Source organism: Kryptolebias marmoratus, linkage group LG6 (genome assembly GCF_001649575.2).
Source record: "Kryptolebias marmoratus isolate JLee-2015 linkage group LG6, ASM164957v2, whole genome shotgun sequence".
In the NCBI taxonomy this organism is placed as follows: Eukaryota; Metazoa; Chordata; class Actinopteri; order Cyprinodontiformes; family Rivulidae; genus Kryptolebias; species Kryptolebias marmoratus.
Genome location: NC_051435.1, coordinates 21,993,358 through 22,013,786, shown reverse-complemented (window position 1 = coordinate 22,013,786; position 20,429 = coordinate 21,993,358). Strand labels below are relative to the sequence as shown.

The 20,429-nt window shown below is 41.5% G+C and overlaps 1 protein-coding gene across 2 annotated transcripts in view; it reads left to right on the top strand.

Moving 5' to 3' along the window:
• Positions 1-20,429, top strand: part of si:dkey-91i10.2 (uncharacterized protein LOC555224 homolog) — a 69,728-nt gene that overhangs the window by 41,520 nt on the left and 7,779 nt on the right. For both annotated transcript variants that reach the window (XM_017421121.3, XM_025006990.2), the window contains exons 2-3: positions 8,799-8,934; positions 13,150-14,873. In XM_017421121.3, the coding sequence (XP_017276610.1) occupies positions 13,210-14,873 (1,664 nt within the window). In that variant the 5' untranslated portion in view covers positions 8,799-8,934; positions 13,150-13,209. The remainder of the gene's footprint in view (positions 1-8,798; positions 8,935-13,149; positions 14,874-20,429) is intronic.

The window sequence follows — 20,429 nt, the reverse complement described above, 5'->3', positions numbered from 1 at the left end:
AATCATCAAAATTAAACGAAATAAACATTTGAAATATATGAGTTTGTATGTAATGTATGAATATAATATACAAGTTTCACTTTTTAAATGGAATTACTGAAATCAATCTACTTTTTCATGATATTCTAATTTTATGACCAGCACCTGTATTGTCTAGTTTGGTGTATTCCAACTTATTATATTTGGTTTTATTGTGTTTTTTCCTAACAAACATAAAAAACTAGCTTAATCTAAAGTTATAATTAGGTTTCTATGTCATATAAGGGTATATTATTGTTGTTATTGTTCATGTAAAAGAAATCAGCCACAACCGATAATCTATTGGCCTCCTGAAGAGGTGTCCTTTTATTGTTATGAAATTCTAATCCAAAGAGAGGTTCAGTGTGACATTTGCTTAGCAGGAACGTTTCACACGCTGACTGAAGGAGGTTTAACCGGTGAACCTGACTGTTCAAGATAACAAAATTTGCATTTCTGTAATGTTTCTCTAGTGTCAAACGGAACAAACCAAACAACTGATGTTTTAGGTGGCCCTTTGTGGAACATTTAAGTTGAGACGATGGAGTTTTGAGGCGTTTGCAGATACCGTTTCTTTGATTTAAGCTGTTTCCACTGCAGGAAATTCAATCAGATGCCTTTGGAGAGCTACTTGTAGGAGTCAATCCAAAAATATCACTGTTATTTCTTTCATATTTTACTGTGCCCTGCTTCTCAGAAGTATTTTTGATCGTATTAATTTTAAACTCTTATATTTTTTGCCATTTTTTATGCCTTTCAGTCCTAAACTTTTCTGACTGGTCATGTACTTGTAATACTCTGACAATCTGTCTCAGACATCTTGTTGTCTCTCATCACAAAAGCTCGTAAAATCATTTAGCAAACATTATTTTGATATACTATATTGCCAAAAGAATTCACTCACCCATCCATATCATTGAATTCAGGCGTTCTAATCACCTCCGTAGCCACATGTGTATAAAATCAAGTTATTAAATTTTCTCCCCACTAAATATTACACAGTCAACTGTTAGTGGGATTAGAACAAAGTAGAAGCGATTTGGAACAACAGAAACTCGGCGATGTAAAATCACAGAGCGGGCTCTCTCAGTGGATGCTGAGTTTGGTGGAGGGGGGATCATGGTGTGGGGTTGTTTTTCAGGAGTCAAGACTCGGCCGCTCAGTTCCAGTGAAAGGAACTCTTAATGCTTCAACATACCAAGACATTTTGAACAATTTCATACTTCCAACTTTGTAGGAACAGTTTGGGGATGGCCCCTTCTTGTCTCAACATGACTTCGCATCAGCACACAAAGCAAGGTCCACAAGAACATGGATGAGCGAGTTTGGTGTGGAAGATCTTGACTGACCTGCATAGAGTCCTGACCTCAACCTGACAGAACAGCTTTGGGATGAATTAGAGCAGAGACTGGGAGCCAGGCCTTCTGTCCAATATCAGTGTCTGACCTCACAAATATGCTTCTGGAAGAATGGTCAAAAATTCCCATAAACACTCCTAAACCTGTGGAAAGCCTTCCCAGAAGAGTTGAAGGTCTTATAGCTGCAAAGGGTGGGTCAACATCATATTAAACCCTACGGATTAAGAAAGGGATGGCACTCAGGTTCATATATGTATGAAGGTAGATGAGCAAATACTTTTGGAATATAGTGTATGTTTGATATGCCAGTTTTCCAACAATGACTCAGTGACCATCAGTACTGATGTTGTGATGTTTTGTGACTCGTTCGCCGTCATCGTATTTTTGGTCTTCATGTCCACTTGCTGTAAGTAAGTGGAGCAGTTTGCTTTGCAGCTTGTTGGAAATACAGAAGTTGCTTTTGCAACTGAAAGATCCTCTTTTTGCGGACAAAGTGGGAGTGTTTTAGGACCATTCCAAAAAATATTTCACAGGACTAAAAGTTGGGAGTGGAAGTGTCGTTCTCATCAACAGTCCAGCTGTTGTTTTGTTCACAACACAGATCTGAGAGTCAATTCAATCCATTCATCTAGCTCATATAGATGAAAACAGATGGACAAGGAAAAAGCCAACACTTGAACAGATGAACATCATTTTCTCAAGTCTCTGGTGCCAATAAACTATAGTACAGTACACTGATTTAAAACAACGCAATGGGCTGAAATGTCCTGTGTCCAGTGGAAAAATTCAAATATGAACCAGTAAGATCAGCTATTCATGAATTAGGGCTTTGAGTTGTTCATGTGCTTACCTAAAAGCACAGTTTTTACCTTTAAAAAGACATTGCTGAGACCGTCATTTGACAGGAAATTAGCAGGTTGCTACGCCAGGAATTAGCACTTCTGCTGATTTAATTGGCTATGTTGTTGTATTTAAAAGCTCTTCTGTTGTATTTCTTCCACTCTGCTTGTGTTGTCTGAATTATTTTTGTTTCTCTTCACCCGGATTTGTGTCCTGCTGCTCCTCAGCACACAACCAGCGGAGTACAATAACAATGAGGTCATTTTATTTTTCACTTCAACTCCTCAAAATAACAATCAGATTCCTGCAGAGCTGCTTGAAGTTGTCTTAAAGTGCCTCTGCTGTACAACTCTGTTCACCTCCGCAGAGACTTGTAGTAGTTCACACACACACACACACACACGCGCGCATCGCAGTCACTCTGCATAATTAACTGCGCTCCTCTACACACCCAGCTTTGATGTTGCCTGTACTCCGTGTCTCGCGGGCCCCCCACCCACCCCTCCGCCCGCCTCCTGGCCATCCCTCCGTCTGATGAGGCTGGTAGCGTAGGTGTTGCTGACAGTGCTGCTGGGTGGTGCCTCATTAACCCACATTTCACTTGCAGATAGGAAATCGGAGGGTGGTGTTTGTGGGGGTTCGGCTCGGTGGAATGTGTCTGAGAGAAGAAAATGGAAATGCTGAATAATTCCCATGAAGCGACTCTTCAGCATCAGTGTACAAAGGGGAGAAGATGCTGGGAGCTAGTAATGGTTTTTTTTTCTCTCTCTCTTTTTAATTTCCATCTCCTAAATTTATCATAAATTATAGCTAATGCAGGATTTATTTGTGGCGGAGGAGCTCGAAGCAATAGTTCCTTTCAAGTGGGGTTCTGTGGAAAAGTAATGAACATTTAATATTCTACCTGTTGCAGATGGCTCTTTGAACGACCTCAGTTGGAAGAAATCAAGTTTGACTCTGACCCTCTGATGAGCTCACTGCTAGTCCGAAGAGGTCCAAGACCAAAGTGGACTGCTGCCATCTTAAAACAAGTCAAACATTTTACTGAAACTCATGCAAACGCTATTTATAAACCTTTATATCACTGTCAGTGTTAGATAACATGGTTATTCTGGCAGAATTATTGTGATGCTCCTTCTGTTAGGGAACCAAGTTTGCTCCAGAAGTGCCACCGCTAGTTGCTGCTGCTGCTGCTATTTGTGCTTGCAAATATAGAGACCATTTAAATAACTAATAATTAATTAATTAATTAATAATTTTGATGGTACTTCCCCTCATATTTAGGAGTTTTCTATGTGGAAAACAAGTGGATTTTCATTCCAGTAAATGTTTGAAGCAAGTCCGCCACGACATTTTAAAATGAAGTGTTTGTGAACTTCTTCAGGCCTAAGAACAGACTTGAAAGTAGGTTTTAGGGGTTTTAGTGAAATCAGTCAGTGCCCACTTTTCTATTATTCTGCTTTAATGTTGAAACCCTGAGAGCTAAAAGCAGACAGGTAGTCACAGCACATTTCTTCAGCTGCTCTATTCAGGCCTCTTTCTATATTTTCTGTCCTTTTATTTCCTGTCCTCGTCCCTCTTTATAACCTCATCCTATTCGAGACATTTAGGTACAAGGAAAATATTTGTTGTCGCAGTCAATGTACCCCTCCATTACTTCTCTTGTCTTCTCTGCCCATCTTCCTCCTGACAAGAGAATATCATTTTCTTGTTACAGCCTGGCACTCTTCAGCTCTTTCCTTGTGTGTGTGTGTGTGTGTGTGTGTGCGTGTGTAAACCCTCCATGTTATCATGTTTAATCAGGTTTCATTAAAAACACTCTGTAAAAACATGTCTGTCATTTTCTCTCTGGGTTGAGGTTTTTTTTTTCCATTTTGCAATTGTTGCTGAATTAATCTATAATTGCAACGACAGTCGTTTCTGCCCTACATAAGACCCTGCAGATGAGCATTTTTGATTAATGTACTCAACTCAGAGCCCAGATTGCACCGAGAGGATGGGTTCTCACAGGGCTACGGACGTAAACTGACGGATTAGCGAACGATTGGCAAAGAAAAAAGGCATCAGACTAGAAAGTTGTTTATGCAAAACTGAATGTGAAATATGCATGAGCTGTCTTTGGGTTTACCTCAGTTTGCACTGCAAGTGACGGGAGGGATCGCTTCTGATATGGGGCTTTTATAAAAGGTTATTTTATGCAAATAAGAAAGCAGATTTAGTCCAGTTTAGCCTCTAAAGCTCAGTTGGTAGACATGAATTTGGATTTAGTCTGCACAGTCTACTAAATTTAAGCAGAATAACTAACACACAATTAGATGATATGCTGCAGGATTGGTTTTTATGGTTTCTGTGGAGGCTTTCAAACAACTGAATTTAAGTTTGTGGCTTTTAAAAGAAAATCTAAATTCTTTTCCATCTTGTTTTTGGAGTACAGATGGTTATTTTTCATTTGACTGAGACTTTAGAGTTCCTCCATCACCTGTCAAGCCTCCTTATTACATCTGACTGCCTTAAATTTGCACTTTCTGCTCCCTCGGCCACAATGTAAGTCATTGTTGTGGCAGGTGGTTGTTATTGTTGCTCTGGGGGCTCACAAAAAAAAAAAAGAAACCAGTCGGCCATGTTTCAGCCTCTGCTGGTGGTCGTTGTTGTTTAAAGTGAAATATCTCTGCAGCCGTCGCATTTGGAGCAATGCCTGAAACTGTGGCTGCACTCCAGTGCCGTTTTTTTTTTTCTTCTTTCTTTTTTACTACACACTGAGTGTCAAAAACAACATAACTGTGAGCTCAAGCACATGCTCAGACCCACACACGTGTAGTGCTACCATAAGGCATTAAGTTTTTCTTGATTTACAGTGCATTAACAAAAAAAAAAAATCTTTTTTTCTTTCATTCTTGACTGCTGTGCGGAACCTGAGTCAGTGCTGCTCCTGATGTAAAGCTGTGTAGAACATTACAAACATGAACAATTCACTTTTCTGCATTTTTTTTTTTTTTTTAACACAGCACCTCGCTGCAACACCACAGGCTTTAGTGATTTATTTTAAAAATCTTTCAAGGAAATCTTTTGAAGTAGTGACTTGAGGTTCAAAAACAGACCCATTTCCATGCATGAATCCTGTTTAATCTCACTGTTCTCTCTCCTCCAAGTCTGTCGCCTTCCTGCTGCGCCCTCCAGCTGGGCTAACATTAGCCTGCCTTTCACTGGATCACATCACAGAGCTTCACACTCTGACGACACCTGCTGAGGCGTGGCCCACTTTGGCTGAATGTGAACATGTTCATACCAAGTTAGTTTTAGAGGTGTTTAGATATTGTTCCCGAACGATCCAACTCTCTTACAAAGCTCTGACTAATGATCTTATCACAGACACTTATTATCTTATAATCCTATTTACAGACACCAGGATCATGTGCATTTTAGTTCAGGAAGTTATGGTCGTATTCAGACCTGACACATTTGGTCCGCTTTAATCGGAGCAGAGTTCGTTTCCAGCGTTGGTCCGGACTTTTTGTGCAGGTGAGAATACAGTCAACTGCTGCCGCAGCTTCACGAAACGATGCTGCTACTTTAGAAAGCACAAAATTGGCAATTGCTCAGTCATTTTTAAAGTCAGCTGAGCTGAAATTTTGTGTGACAGTAGCTGTGAGTGATCCCAAATACTGTGACTAAAATGTCTGTTAGGAAAATATCTCATGAACCACAGAAGGTATCTTAATGAAACTCTCAGAAAGTAATCAGCGAATGCACTTCTACAACTGATTACCTATTGGAGCCATGCTGATAGAGGACGGCTACCATAGCTGATTTAGAAAACACAAAAATGGCCATAACTCAGTCATTTCTATAGATATTTAGCTATAATCTGCTGTGTTGGTAGCTGTCAGCTTTACCTAAGACATGCTGTGATGACTAAGAGATCCTTCAGTTTTTTTTGTTTGAAACGTTCCTGAAAACTATTGGAGATCTTGTAAAATGTAAGCTTTTGTGCTTTGCTGCAGTTCTATCCCTCTTGTAGCTGAACCCCCCTTAAATCATCAAGGAAGCTTCTGGAGACCACCATGTTGCTCTAAGCCCCACTGGATCCACTGCTTGCTTATCGGTGCACGGGTGCACGACCTGGACATGACAGGACGCAACATTTCGGTCCTTGCGATGAAACAGCCGTATTTTGTTTATATCAGCCAGCCGCGTGGTCGAGGTGTCCCTCGCCGTTGGATCTGAGCGGGCCCTCCAGCTGACGCGCAGGTGTTCAAACTCCGCTTTTCGCTCAGAGCACTGTTACGAGCGTCAGCCTGTAAATGATTGCTGGCCCAGGCTTGGCGTGTTGTCCGCATGCCAGGGGAAGGAACTGTGTTGTGTCGTCACACCATTGATGACGCAGTTTTTTTTCAGTTTGTTATTAAGCAAAAGTTAACCTGTATTATCGTGGACAGCATTATATGGCAGAGCTCATGTAGGTAATGTAATTTGGCAATCAGGACAAACATGTCTAATTATTCTGTCTGGAGGGTTATTTAATGTTTTATTAGCTAATTTTATATTCATTATCTGCATGTGCTTCTATCAGGGTGTTTTCGGCGCAGCAAAAACAGCAACGAGACTATATTAAATAAAAATGAGCATTTTTGTCAAACACAAATATGAGATATATGAAGATGTGAGAGGCTGAGAGATTATCAGATGCTAACAAACACACACACATGCAAACACACACATCAGCAAGACTGTAGAGAAAACCAAAGGTGTTGAAAACCACAGAGCACATTATTTTCACCTCTTCTATGCTGTGCAGGATGTGAGAGACATCCAGTCTCCCTCACACACTCTGAGAGATCGCTAACAGACATCGTGCACGGTTTGGGACGTTCAGATGGAGGAGGGTGTGTGTGTGTGTGTGTGTGTGTGTGTGAATGAAACGGGCCCAAACGATGGCTCAGTGATTTCACCGCTGGCTGGGTAGGGAAAGAAAAGAGTAACATAATAAATAAATGGGTTGCTTCAGTCAGTGACAGTAACCCATTTTTTATCCGCTCTCCGTAGAGCCTGTCAGCTTCAGTGGGTTATTCAGAACGAGGTCCTGCGACGGAAGAAGTCCGACGTGGTGGGGGAGGAACGCCCCCACCCAACGGCACAGAAATGAGAAGTAAAATAAAGCAGAATAAATTGTAAAACTTGTTTTAAAACATCATATTTTACAATAAAACGTGCTATGTACCGGGAAGGAGTGGGTTGGAAGGGGGAGATCTACTGGAGACCCCGTCAATCATCCAGAACTCCGGGGATGGAGGAGGGTTGGGGGTGGGGGTGGGGGGTTCATTTCTAAGTGACAGCTTGTCAAGGCTTCGGATGATGCAGCTGCAGCACATTCAATCTCAGCGTCCCACAGGAGGGGGTCGTGGGGAAATCACGTGAGCTCAGCTTTGCACGTCGTGTATCTGAAAGACAAAACAAGCAAAGGAAAAGTTCAGCAGAGCATTTAAGGTTAAGGAGAGTCTATGAGTGGTTTCTCTTCATCTTTAAATGTGTGTGATCCGATCATTGGTGGTCCCTGCGTGGTGGGGTTTACAGGAAGGCTGGTCCAGATATTTATGTTGCTCTTTTTTTTTTTTTTCCTACATCTTATTTAAAAATAAAACCCGAAAACTTCATTTGTTGTAGCTTGATATGCTATTTATTGATAGGAATTTGATTGCTTAAATTATAAAAAAAAAAATGTTTGTATTTTAATCAGTTTGATTTTTGCTGGTTAGTTTTAGAGGGAACATTTTGTGGAATTTTCACTTTTGCATTTATTAATCAAATATTGTACTTTTTACATATTTTTTTATTTATTTAATGGTGTAATGATCACAAAGGGTTTACTGTATGTAAATGATCTGAGTCACTTAAATGAACTAAACTCAGTTCATATGGTTCACCAAGACTTTTATTTCATTGTCGTTTTTATTTTATTTGTTTGAAATCGAAGGGTGGTATTGAGGGGATTTTCACTGGTAATTAATATTTAATTTAATAGAAGCTTATAAGGCTCAGTTTTGATATTTTAGAGATTTATATCTATATGTGACTGTTTTACAAAGTAACTTTGCAGTTATGTTTAATTTGAATAAAATTTTTATCTTCTTTAATGTTTTCCAAGTGTGCACCACGAGTACTATTTTTGCTCTAACTCGTTTTTAAACAAAGTTTTTAACCTAGATTTTGGTCAAAACTACATTTTATAGTCAATCTGTATTCCAGGAACACATGCCACCTCTGACCGACACACACACACACAGACATTGTGTGTGTCGGCTTGTTATGTGTGTGTAATACAGTACGCTTGTCTCTTGTGACAGAGAAACTCTAATTATGTAATTGAGTCAACCTCTAATTCAATCAGAAAAAGGAGGACATGGTTTGTTTTACAGTATCAGGATACATCTACGGTTCGAACCTCGTGTTTTTGTTTTCTTGTTGTGTTTCTCTCTTTGCCTTGAAGAGTTAAATGCACCACCTCTGCTGCGATAGTCTGCTTTCATTTTTGTAAAACTTGTCTCATAATTGATCGTGGCTCTTCTCTTCCGTTTCTTCTCTTAGCTCACGGCCACGTCTGCCCGGCTTAGTGGAAAGTGCAGGTTGCTGAGAGGAGACACAGAAGAGGAAGCTGGGTCCTCAGAGAGAGTCCATGACCTTTTAGACAAGACAAGACGCACAGAGGCCTGATTAAAATGGGGTAAGTTCACGGGAACAGACCACCAACATGCTGCCAACAGTTCTGGCTGCAACAGGAGCGTTTCTTTACACGCATGATGCTCACAGCTAGGTGAGCTCTGCCTAGTCAGAGAGGAGAGAAGAAGTGCTGATAGTGCTGATTTACATACAGGCTGATGGGACTGATGGCACTACCTACTGGATGAACAGAAACTCCTTGTTTAATGCGCACACAGATGCAGTTGCACAAGCGCCTTAAAAAGGTATTTTGGCCATTTTGAAGTGGAGTTAGTCTTTCTGGGTGGAGTTTCTATGTTCTCCCTGTGCTCACGTGGGTTTACTCCGGGTACTCCGGTTTCCTCCCACAGACCACAAAAACATGCATGTTAGGTTAAATGGTAACACTAAATTGTCCCTAGGTGTGGGTGGGAGCATGAATGGTTGTTTGTCTTGTTTGTCTCTGTGTCCCTGCGATGGACCTGCGGCGTGTCCAGGGTGTCCCCCGCCTCTCGCACAGTGACTGCTGGAGATAGACACCAGCTCCCAGTGACCCAAAAAGGAAAAAAATGGGTAAAGAAAATGGATGGATGAAGTCAGGTTCTGTGACAAAGTTATAAATCGTTAACATCTTACCTTTAGTCGATAGCTCTTTGAAAAACCTGAGTTTGGAGAAATAGCTTAAATCTGACCAGACTGGTGAGCTAACAGCCAGTTTGAGCGGAGCCAAGACCAACGAGGAATGCCGCCATCTTAAAAAAGTTCAAAATTTCACAGCGGTTCATGTGTACGCTACTTCATAGACCTTTACACCTGCATCAGTTTCACATGACTTGATTATTTACAAAGATATCTGTGGTTATTTGCGAGCACAAAGAGCTAGCTTTAGCACTCCTGGTACAGCCTGGGGGACTTCCTACGGGAATATCATATCACTGCTAAAATAACAATGTATTAGGAAACTGACAGCGACATAAACGTTTGAAGAACAGCGTTGGTATGAACCACTCATCAGTCTGTTTTATAAGTAGGTTTGCTCAGATAAGCTGTTAGCTCATGAATCCAGACAGAATTAAACTCTGTTTCTCCAAATTGAGGGTGTTCAAAGAGCTATCTACAACAGGTAAGATAATAATTGTTTATAACCTTTCCACTTCAAAATGTCCAAAATATCTCTTTAAACAGACAACCTAAGGTAAAGGATCAGTTACTTTATCAATTTCATAACTTTTAATAACATTTAAATAAAAGAACTACAATTTATGAGGGGTACATGCCAAAAATGGACTGAGTAGAGATGAAATGTTTTTAGTGACCCCTTTTTGTTTGTTTTAAAAACAAAACAGAGCAAAGATAAATTTGCTGTCACTGAGACATGAGAAACTTACAAGTATGAATTAATATAAGTCGCTATTCAATAATGGAACTCAAAAAAAGTTCACAATTTTTCAAAACGGAGTTCCACTGCACGTGGATCGGGAACAATTAAGACAACTTTTTCATATATCCTACATTATTGTCATTTTCCAACTGCGTGTGGATACCTGCCCAGTGTTTGGACGCTGTTCAGGATGTTTGTTAACCTGACCTCCGTGTGTCCACTTTTTGGCTCCTCACGTTATTCTTGTAAATGTTCTCAGAGATGTGTTCCCTCTCAGTCAGAGGTGTAATGTGGGTGTAGAGTGAACCCAGAATGCAGACTCATAATGAAGTAAAAACAAAACTGGTTTATTAATAAAAAGAAAACCACTGTAACATGAGTGCCTGGGAGCAGAAGGAATGACAGAAACAAGACCGGTTTTAAGGAACCGAGGGTGAGTGGAACATGAATTAGAACTGGGAGATGACGAGGACCAGGTGAGGTGGGCGTGGCAGGCAGACCGGAGAAATACTGAGGAGAGGGCAGGTGAATACTGACGCATGAGAAAAACTAACACATAACAATAAAACAGAATCACAAAGACCACCGGAACATTAAATTAGAGACAGAAAAATGACTCTCACAAACTCAAATCATGACAAAACGAGCATCGTTACACCACACTTCTGATCAGACCATGTTTATGCCAACTTCCTTCAGCCTAAGTTCCTAATGGATCAAGCTGGAAATGGAAAAAGGTTTTTTTACCCCTTATATTTGAGGCAATGCTATTGTCTAAGATTAATTTTCTGCACCACTGGACAGCAGTGATGGAGCAGAACCTTCTCAGAGGACAGAGATGAGATGTTTTCACAGACTTTAGCTCATATTAGTAATATACAGAGTCAGTAAGGCACAATCTGACTTATTAAAGTGATTTTTTTATTTTTTTACTGTTCTTAATAATAATTTCACTCGAACTGAGAATCCCGACATCCCAGTGATTTATTGCTTTTTCATTTCATTAATCAACCTTTCATCCTCCTGCACTCTGTCACCGCGTCTGTAGGAACCAGTCCCCGTGCATGCTGGGACATGGTGGTTGATTTACTGCCCTGCTGGTGGAGATGAGTTATTCCCCAGTTAGCTTCAGTGACAGAGGGAGCAGAGAGCGCAGCCCTCCAGAGAGCAGTGATGCCGGCTTTAAATTCAGCCGGAGGAGGAGGGAGGCAGAGGCATGCTGAGCAGTCTGCTGCCTCCCGCTATTCACACACACACGTTAATTAAAACCAAATTTTACACATTAGCACTTTTTTTTTTCTCTCCTTTTTGCACTACGCATACACACACACTCACACACACACACACACACACGTGTTTGGATCTAATAAACAAAACAGGGTGTCCTGACAGTTTCTTGTACAGGAAGTGAAACAAAAACATAAAGATGCACTTGAAAATTATAAAAACGCAAAAAACGTGTTTGTTTTTTTCTGTAATGGCATAAATATGCTTTAATATAAGACTTATTAAACAATTTCTAGTATTTGCTTTGGATCAACCTAGCACACATTGTTGTCCTCAAATTGTGCTGAATGTAGACCGTGAGACAGCGTTTTGTTTTTTTCTTGATGAATTTAGCCTCTTGAATAAACCAAACGGTCTTTCTTCATACTGATGTCATTGGTTTTTGCTTATTAGTGAATGTGATTCAATAAAGAGCCCCACAAATGAAATTTGAGGGAAACCACCCACTGATTACCTCTGATCGCAGCCCTGCTTACCTCCAGCCATGTGAGGAATTGCAAATCATCCATTACTGCGAAGCTGCAGAGGCGTTCTGCAGCTGTTCAAGACAGAGAGTGTTTAGGTCTAAAGATGATACAAGTTTTATTATTCACATAACACACCAGGTACGAGTCCTCTGAATCCCTGTTTCATAATCATGGCCATAATCACAGACATAACCCTGCTCTGCAGACAGATCCAGGCAGAGTATGGGCGTTTGAGTTGAGTGGTCATCATGCGATTTGTACTCATCCTAGAAGGAGAGAAAGGGCCACAGTGAACTCTGTGCCATCTTTCTTCCACTCTCGACTCGGTCCTAATCTGAACTACTGTCTGATTAGTCGGAGGGAAAGAGCAGGGCGACCGCCAGAGGACAGCTAAGCAGTTATCTTCATTACTGTCCCTTCAGCTTACTGCATCCCCCTAACGTCACATTCACTTCCTCTCTGTGTGTCTCAGCTTTGTCTCCTTTACCAACTCTCACTCTTTTTTTTTTTTTTTGTAACTATACTGCACTGGCTGTCTCTTTGTGTTCGTCTCTCAATCGTCATGTTTTAATAGCCTGACAAGTGGGGCAATAATCCTTCTATTCTTATTCTAGCTGCAGAAAGAGGGCAAAGGAGAAAGCCTGAGGAGGTAGACTGGGTGCTAGTTATATAAAATGAATTTGATTGTTCTGGTGAAGGAAAGAACTGCACTTCTGAGGCAAGGTCTCTGTTCAGAGCTGTAGTTATCCAATATTCTGACATATGGACAGTATAGTCCTCCCAGTGGCTGAATAACTCTGACAGATTGTTGTCATGATGCCAAAGACAGGGAGTAAAATCTGAACTGAGCTCTTAAAAGGCTTAAAGGCACTGTTAAAGACATTATTTTCAAGATTAAAGGTTGTATTGAAATTTGCGGCCTATTATAGCTACTTTGAATTGTATCCATAACTTGATAAATGTTCACAAAGTTGCATATAAAAAAATCAAATGAATGTTTTATGAAGTCATTCTGTTCATTATTTGTTTTACTTTGCTTCTGGTCATTAATTTGGGTGCCCAGATTTTCTACATTATCTGTCCTCATCTGTCTTTGCCCCTGCAGGTGGATGTTCTTTGTACCGGCTGACTTTGTGTCTGAGGGCCACCCCTTCTGCCCACAGCCATGCCAGACGTGAAGCTCCCCCCACCATGTGACTACCCCTCCAATTCCTCCGCCGCACTCTCAGCCGGCTCTCCTGCTGGCTGCAGCTCTCCCCTCAATCTCGGCGCAGACATGGAGCCCTGCATCACCAACCTCCCTCTCTCCCCGGACCCTTTGAACTCCTTTGCCCGGCACAGATCCACCTTCCCTCTTTACCCGGGCATCCAGGGACCTCCCTACCCGCTCCTGGCCAGGTGCAACAGCAGCACTTTGCTCACAAACTTGGGGTTGAGGTATTGTTCCAGCAGGCAGGGTCCTCTAGGGGTGGAACCAGGGCACGGGCTGGCCCCGGGCTCCAACATCCACACGGGCGGCAACGGCAGCAGACCTTACAGGAGTATGGAGAACTTGAATTGGAACACCGTAGCAGATTCTAGCCTGTGTGGACTCGGTGCTGCTCCTTGCAGGAGCTTGGACAGTGAGTTTATTTTACGCTACACCTCCTCGAGCCACTGGTATGATGGACCTCCGGATGGATCTGTACTGGGTGCCCATGGGTTGGTACCCAACCCTGAGAGTTTGGCATTTTACCCTCGACATGGGCTGCCCAGAAGGGACCTGCCGCTCTTCCCTCAGTTGCTGTTTCCAGGTGGTGTTGACGAATGGGATGCAAGAAAGGGCCTGAGGGAGAAACTCCGCCTGCAGAGTGCGAGATCAGCTGTTGAGCCTGTAAGGCCCCTCCCGTTACGGCCTCAGGTGACCCCAAATGCTGCAATCACAGAACGGGAAAATGGGACTTCAACAGGTGCTGGCTCCAGGCTGCAGTGCACGATGCGTACATCTCCAGAGGAGATCAAACAGGAGGTCTTAAGGCGTTTACAGCTCAGGCGACAAAATAGTAGCCCCAACTTGGCTGTCCACAGTTCTTCATCCACCCCAACAGTGGTCAAGACATCCTACACAACAGATAGCATTTCAGGCAACAAAAGTGGAGCGGAGTCTGTATGGGAGCGCCGCAGACCTCCTGTGGGGCGTCTGCATATCCCTACATTTGAGGAGTTTAAGAAGATGAGGCAGACGGAGGCAAAGCAGAGCATGGAGTCCATAGCAGGTGGTGTGGTATCTGTAAAACATGGCCTGTCACGAGATGACGGAGCTTTAGACACAAAAATACTCCTCCATGATCAGACTGAGCTTCAGCTGGGAGCGAGCAGAGAGCAGAGAGGGAATCCTGAGGAGGTGGAGGGGGTCAAGAGTACAGGTGAAGATGCAACCAGGAGTGATGAAGGCCTGCAGACCATCGCCTCCTCAGAGACGCTCGCTTTCAACACTGTGACCAGTAACTGCACTGCAGCTCCCACGTCGTCCTCCAATTTCGTCAACAGCACATACTCCCCCATTCGCACCGGGCCGGTTCCACGCGCACCCCTCCAGCCTCAGGCCAGCTCAGCCCAGGACAAAGCCAGCGTTGTAGGAGGAGATGATGGGAGCACCAGGCGGAGGAGGAGCAGTCTGGAACCAGCAGGGTCGGTTCCCTTCCCACCCAGCAGGGAGAACTGGGAGCGTCCCTCCAGCTGCTGCCCAGCGCTCCTTCTGGAGGGGACGGACCTGTCGAGGTACGGAGCCAAGATCTATAAGATGAAGGATGGGCTCATCGGGTCTGCACTGGACCTCATCAAGAAGAGGTGAGTCTGGGAGGCAGGGTGGGAGGAGAAAGAGAAGTAAAGTGCTCAGTACAAGCTTGTTTGTACTGACACAAGTATTTTGCTCTTTTTTTTTTTAGTATGACTGAAGATGCAGCATTAAAATACCCCGCCACATGTAAACTTCTCATAGTCAGTATTTTGTTGACTATATTTTCTCCTTTTACTTAAGTGAATAAGTTTTACTTCTCATCATAGTTTTATACAGTGCAACTTTATCTTTCAAGTAAAATAAACTATTTTGATGTCTTCTTTATCAGGCTATATAGAGTATTTTTCAACACTCTTCATTGTGTTAATACATTTTGTTAAACTAATTATATATTTAGATTACTTTTACTTTTAAATGTAACTTAAACCAGCAGTCCCCAACCTTTTTAGCTCCACGGACCAGTTCATTCTCAGATAGTATTTTCGTGAACCAGCTTTTAAAGGTGTGGCGGAAAAATACAACAAAATAAAATGATACAACCAGCATGAAAACGGGGGTATTTTTTAAAACATAATAAACGTAAATCCAACGTGTCCTTGCAGCTTTGTTAGTTGCGTCCTGGTGTTGGGTTATCAACATAAATAACAGTCTCTCCTCCCCCGTCCCCCCTGATGTTCTCTGGTCAATATGGTGATGTTTAAACATGCCCTTCAAAATAAGATACACCACAAATATAAAGTGCACAAAGTATACAACTCACTATAACACTGAATCAGTGGGAGCCCTGTGCCTGTTTCTCAGTAACCAGACGGTCCCATCTAGGGCTTCCAGAGACGTTTGTTTTTTACTCATTTTGCTGCTCGTGGGTTTGTTTTTAGCGGTAACGTATCACGTGACCTAATTAAGCATTTTGACACGCATCAAGAGTGAGTCATAGACGGATGTATTGGAGAGAATCTGGTCATTTTTCACAATAAATGTCGTTCAGACTCCGAAAATAAATAAAACGGAAATACTGCAAGTTAATCATTCTTTCTGTGCGGCCCGATACCAAATGACCCACGGACCGGTACCAGTCCGCGGCCCAGGGGATGGGGACCTCTGACTTAAACAACAACAACAAAATGACACTTTTACAGGCTACATTTAAATGTTGCTAACAGTGTTTAATTAATTCTACTAAAAAAAGCCCTTTTACCAGCAAACATTGCAATAGGGCACTGTTATACACTATAGTGTGTATAAGTGTCCTTCTTTACTGTAAAACAACAATGATGTTGCCCCCTAGTGGTCTGGCATGCTCCAGATTAATTTATACATATATATCAAACACATTGAGTGACAAATTAACTAACCAGATTATAGTAGTTACTAATATTTAGTTGCAGTTAGTTATTTAATATAGCCTTCAGGAACTGATTTAATTATTTAAGGCATTGCCCGAGGAAAAACGTGTTATATATAGAATATATTTAATATACTATATATCCTCCCCCCACATATGCAGCTGTTTCACAATCCAGCCAACCAATGATTTCACCCATTCTCTGGTCCTTGTGTAGACCCAACTAACATCCAGCAGCAAGTTCAACACTGTTTATCCCATCTTTTGTGTTCAAACAATCCCCACAATACAACACATTTAAGTCTCTTAAGGTTTTAAATGTGAACCCAAGGCTCTGGGAATGTTTTAGGTTTTTATTCAATAAACACAACAGTATTCTGTGCGATATCTGGACCTTGAGGTGTTTGGCTTTCGCGAGTAAGCCTTTGTTTGGGCATATCATGCAGCACATCCTGCGCTCCGTGCATAATTCTCCCCCAGCTGCAGTATTACTGTAATGTGCACATTGTTATACCTTGGAGGGGTTTTAAAGGCTTGAAACGGATTAAAGCATGAAGGCAGCTCCACTGAGTAAATTATATTGTGCAGTAAAGGTGCATTAGGTTCATATAGTGTAAAACTAAGAACCGTGGTGTGTGTGTGTGTGTGTGTTGGTGGTGGCGGGGTTTCCTTTATTTATCTCTACGAGATGCAGCCGCTAACAGAGAAATATATTGAATTAATTTAGGTGATGCATGCATCAGTGAAAGCGACAGCCAGCTTAATTTTATTGTCACCCCTCTCCGTGTTGGTTGGTGATCTATCACACACGGCGATTTCCTGATGAATTAAGCCACAGGTTATTGCTGCCCATGCATCATCCAGAATGTGACAGCTAATACCCTGTGTGTGAGATAGAGGCCTTTTTAATGACAGCTTGAAGCGAGAAAACACCGATCGATTTCATCTGAGCAGCATCCTCACAATAGCGTTAATCATTTTAACCTTTTTTTCTTTGTGTGTTTTTTTTTTTTTGCCACATTGGCATCAGATTATTGTAGACACGTGGACATGTTTTATCTGCTGCAATGGCTTGTTTTGATTACATGTGTAATGCAAAGAAGGTTTGGAAGTGCATGCAACTTTTACATAATAACAGTATTCTGTATTCAACTGGTTTGAGAAGCACAACGTAAATAAAACAAAAAAAAACTGTAAGAACCATTAAAATTATGAGACCTCAGGGACATAAAGGTGCACAACCAAGACAAAGAACACAGTTCTTTGTCTTGAACAAAGAACACACATTTTTAACATAATTTTAAGTTTAAAAAATACTTGCAACAAGTCAGTGGTTATTGGCTTTATAATGTAACAAGTTTTTTTTTATTCTTTTTGAAACTATTTTGGAACTGCTCGTTTTTTATAATTCAGCACCTGGAAGGAAATAAGCCAAAAAAATAATCAAATAAATTATTGATGAAATGATCACTAGCTGCCTTTCTAAACACAAACAAAACAGTTGGCATTTGTGGGTTTTTTTTTTTCTTTTTTTGCTTTTAGCATCATTTTAGGGTTCTGTTATCATCTTGGTTTGATTTATTCCTATAATTTCTGTCTGTTTCCTGCTTTGTTTCTCAGTCTTGTTTTTCTGCTCATCTGGCTCTGATTGCTAATCATCACAGACTCCTGATCCCCCCCAGTATAATATGGTCACTGGTGTTCAGTTGCTTCTTGTCAGGTTCTCGTCGTTTCGTTGTTCAGTGGATGTCTGTTTGGTTCGTCTTGTAATTAAAGCTCCTTAGATTTCACTCGCGATGGCCAGATGAAGCTTTGTGAAGCACTGAAGCTCTCCAGCTAATTGTGTTGTTGGGAAAGGCTTCAACTACTCAGCAGTTCCACCTGCTGATCAAAAAGTTTCACACCAGGAATGAAAAATATGGGCTGTCCGTCCTTATATTGTGTTGAAATCATTATTTCTAGTTTGTTTCTAAGGTATTCCAACAACACAACTATAGTTTTTAATCAACTTGTGAATTTAGTTGGTAGGAAAGTGATGTAGGTGTGCAGCTAAATAAATGGACTTGGACTGAACACACACACACACACACACACACACACAGACACATAAACAGTGATTTTAGACCATTTCTCTTGTCTTGTTGACATCGGACTTAAGATGCTGGAGCTATACATGAATTTAAAACATTTTAATACAAAAAGGGTTAAACATCTTTGTGTTTTGTCCTTCATTGCAGACAAACCTGTTTGAGTCGGACCTTAATAGTGGCATCAGCTGTAAATGTTGTGTTGTCCAAATGTGTTTATTTAATTTTGATGAAGCACAAGAGTTTTCATTAGGAAGTTAAAGAAAAGTGTCTACAAAGCAATGATAGTTTATGACAGTAATGTCAAGTAGATAAGTCGAAAAGGGTCCCAAAATGAGTAAAGTGAAATAAACTAAAAATAACTCATTTAAAACACTCATGTAAAAAAAACCAAAGAAGTTCTAAAACCAAGAAAAGCAAAAGAATAATCAATATCTTCTTTTATTGCCTGACATGTCCGCTGTCTCCACCACATTTTGACTTTGTTTTAGCTTTTTGAACATGTCTTTATTTTTTTAATTTTATTCCCATCTTTTTTCTGTTGAACTGCTGCATGTCTGGGATTTAAGTGGTTTGAGTGGTGTTTTTTGTTTTTAGGCGAACCGGTGTCGGGTCTGTACTGGGAGCAAAGCTTCATTCGTCATCCATCACGTAATTTCTGGGAGGGTGGAGCGAGCCTCGAAGCGGGGCTTCATCCTGAACTGCCCTTTGAGCTCCGAGCTTGTTTCAAAGCTTCGGTTCGAGTGTCCCTTCGCGAAAAAAAAATCTCACAACTCGCCCGTCTGCCGCCTCCTGTGCGCCTGCAGCCGGGTCCTTCTTCCCCCACAAACTTCTCTAATGTGCAACCTAACACGCAGCATCGTGTTAAACAATATCAGCTTCCATCTCAAATTCACATACAGCTGCTGCTGAATATGAACCATGTGACCAACCATTCACCGCTCGTGTTACGTACACCACTCACACAGCGACAAAGTCAATATTTGGAGAATTTACAGCTCGTCTCTGCTTCAGTGACACAGACATTATCGGGAGTCCATTATGGGTTTTGACCCCAGGGTCCACTGAAGTTGCTGAGCCGTTAAGAAACACAAACACCTCTAATTTAAGGAACAACAAAAGCTTTAAAATATGACAAAGATTTTTATTTATTATTTTTTTCCCCGTACACAAGGACTGCCACAGTATCGTATTTTACACTCGTGGTTTTTGGACCGCTAAGATCAGCAGTGTTTGAAAAGCCCGATCAATATATTAGCAGGCAGTTTGTGTTGATAATAAGGTTACGAGCGAAATTTAAAGATGCGTGCAATATTTTACAACGTCGCAAATCAATATTTCTTTACTGCAGCTTTCGTATAGCCTAATTAAATGTAGGAGCACTTAGTTTTATTGAGGAATTTAAAAGGAAAAGATGAGCTTTTAGTCTATTAATTGAGTCTATTAGGATCTAGACCGTTTTTGTTTTGTCAGACAAAGTAAAACGCTTGGTTAAAAAAAAATTCACTTAGCTGTTTCAAAAGAGGCAGAAACATAAGCTTATGGTTATAAAAGAAAAACAAGAGGATGGGGAGAGGTGGTGAGTGTATTTCATTACATTTTACCAGCTATAAGTCATACAGATATGTTACAGTTCATGGTCTGCACTTCCTTTCTCCAAGGGCAACCGGCAAAGCTTTAACTTTTTGTCACCAGTTGTGTTGTTTCTGCTTCTGCAAAGTACATGGATGAGTCCCTGCAGGCGTGTATTTGAGGCTATGTGAGAATTTTCTGTGGATCTCTGGGAGGCACAGTTGATGTCCAGACATCAGACAAAAGCCCGACCTGAAGGTCTGTTCTCGCAAACTTTAATGATCCCTGTGGTCGCTGGGTTCAGGTGTTAAATGTGCACTGATGTGTCTAATTACCCTTCATCCCCCCCGAGGAGGAGATGAAGGGTGGGGGCTGGCAGGAAGAGAGCAGAGGCATTGATTTAGGTGTTTGGGTGGAGGAAGAGGAGGGTGGGTGTTTGGGGATGGACGACTCAGCAGAAAGCAGAGGGACATGTGAGCTGCGTGAGGAGGAATGAATGAGATGATGCTGAGGAGAGCTCTGCCAGAATTTTAATTTCAACCCTCCTCTTCCCGCTGCTCATTACGTCCCCTGCCTCCCCCTCCTTTGAATCTCCCTCTCGC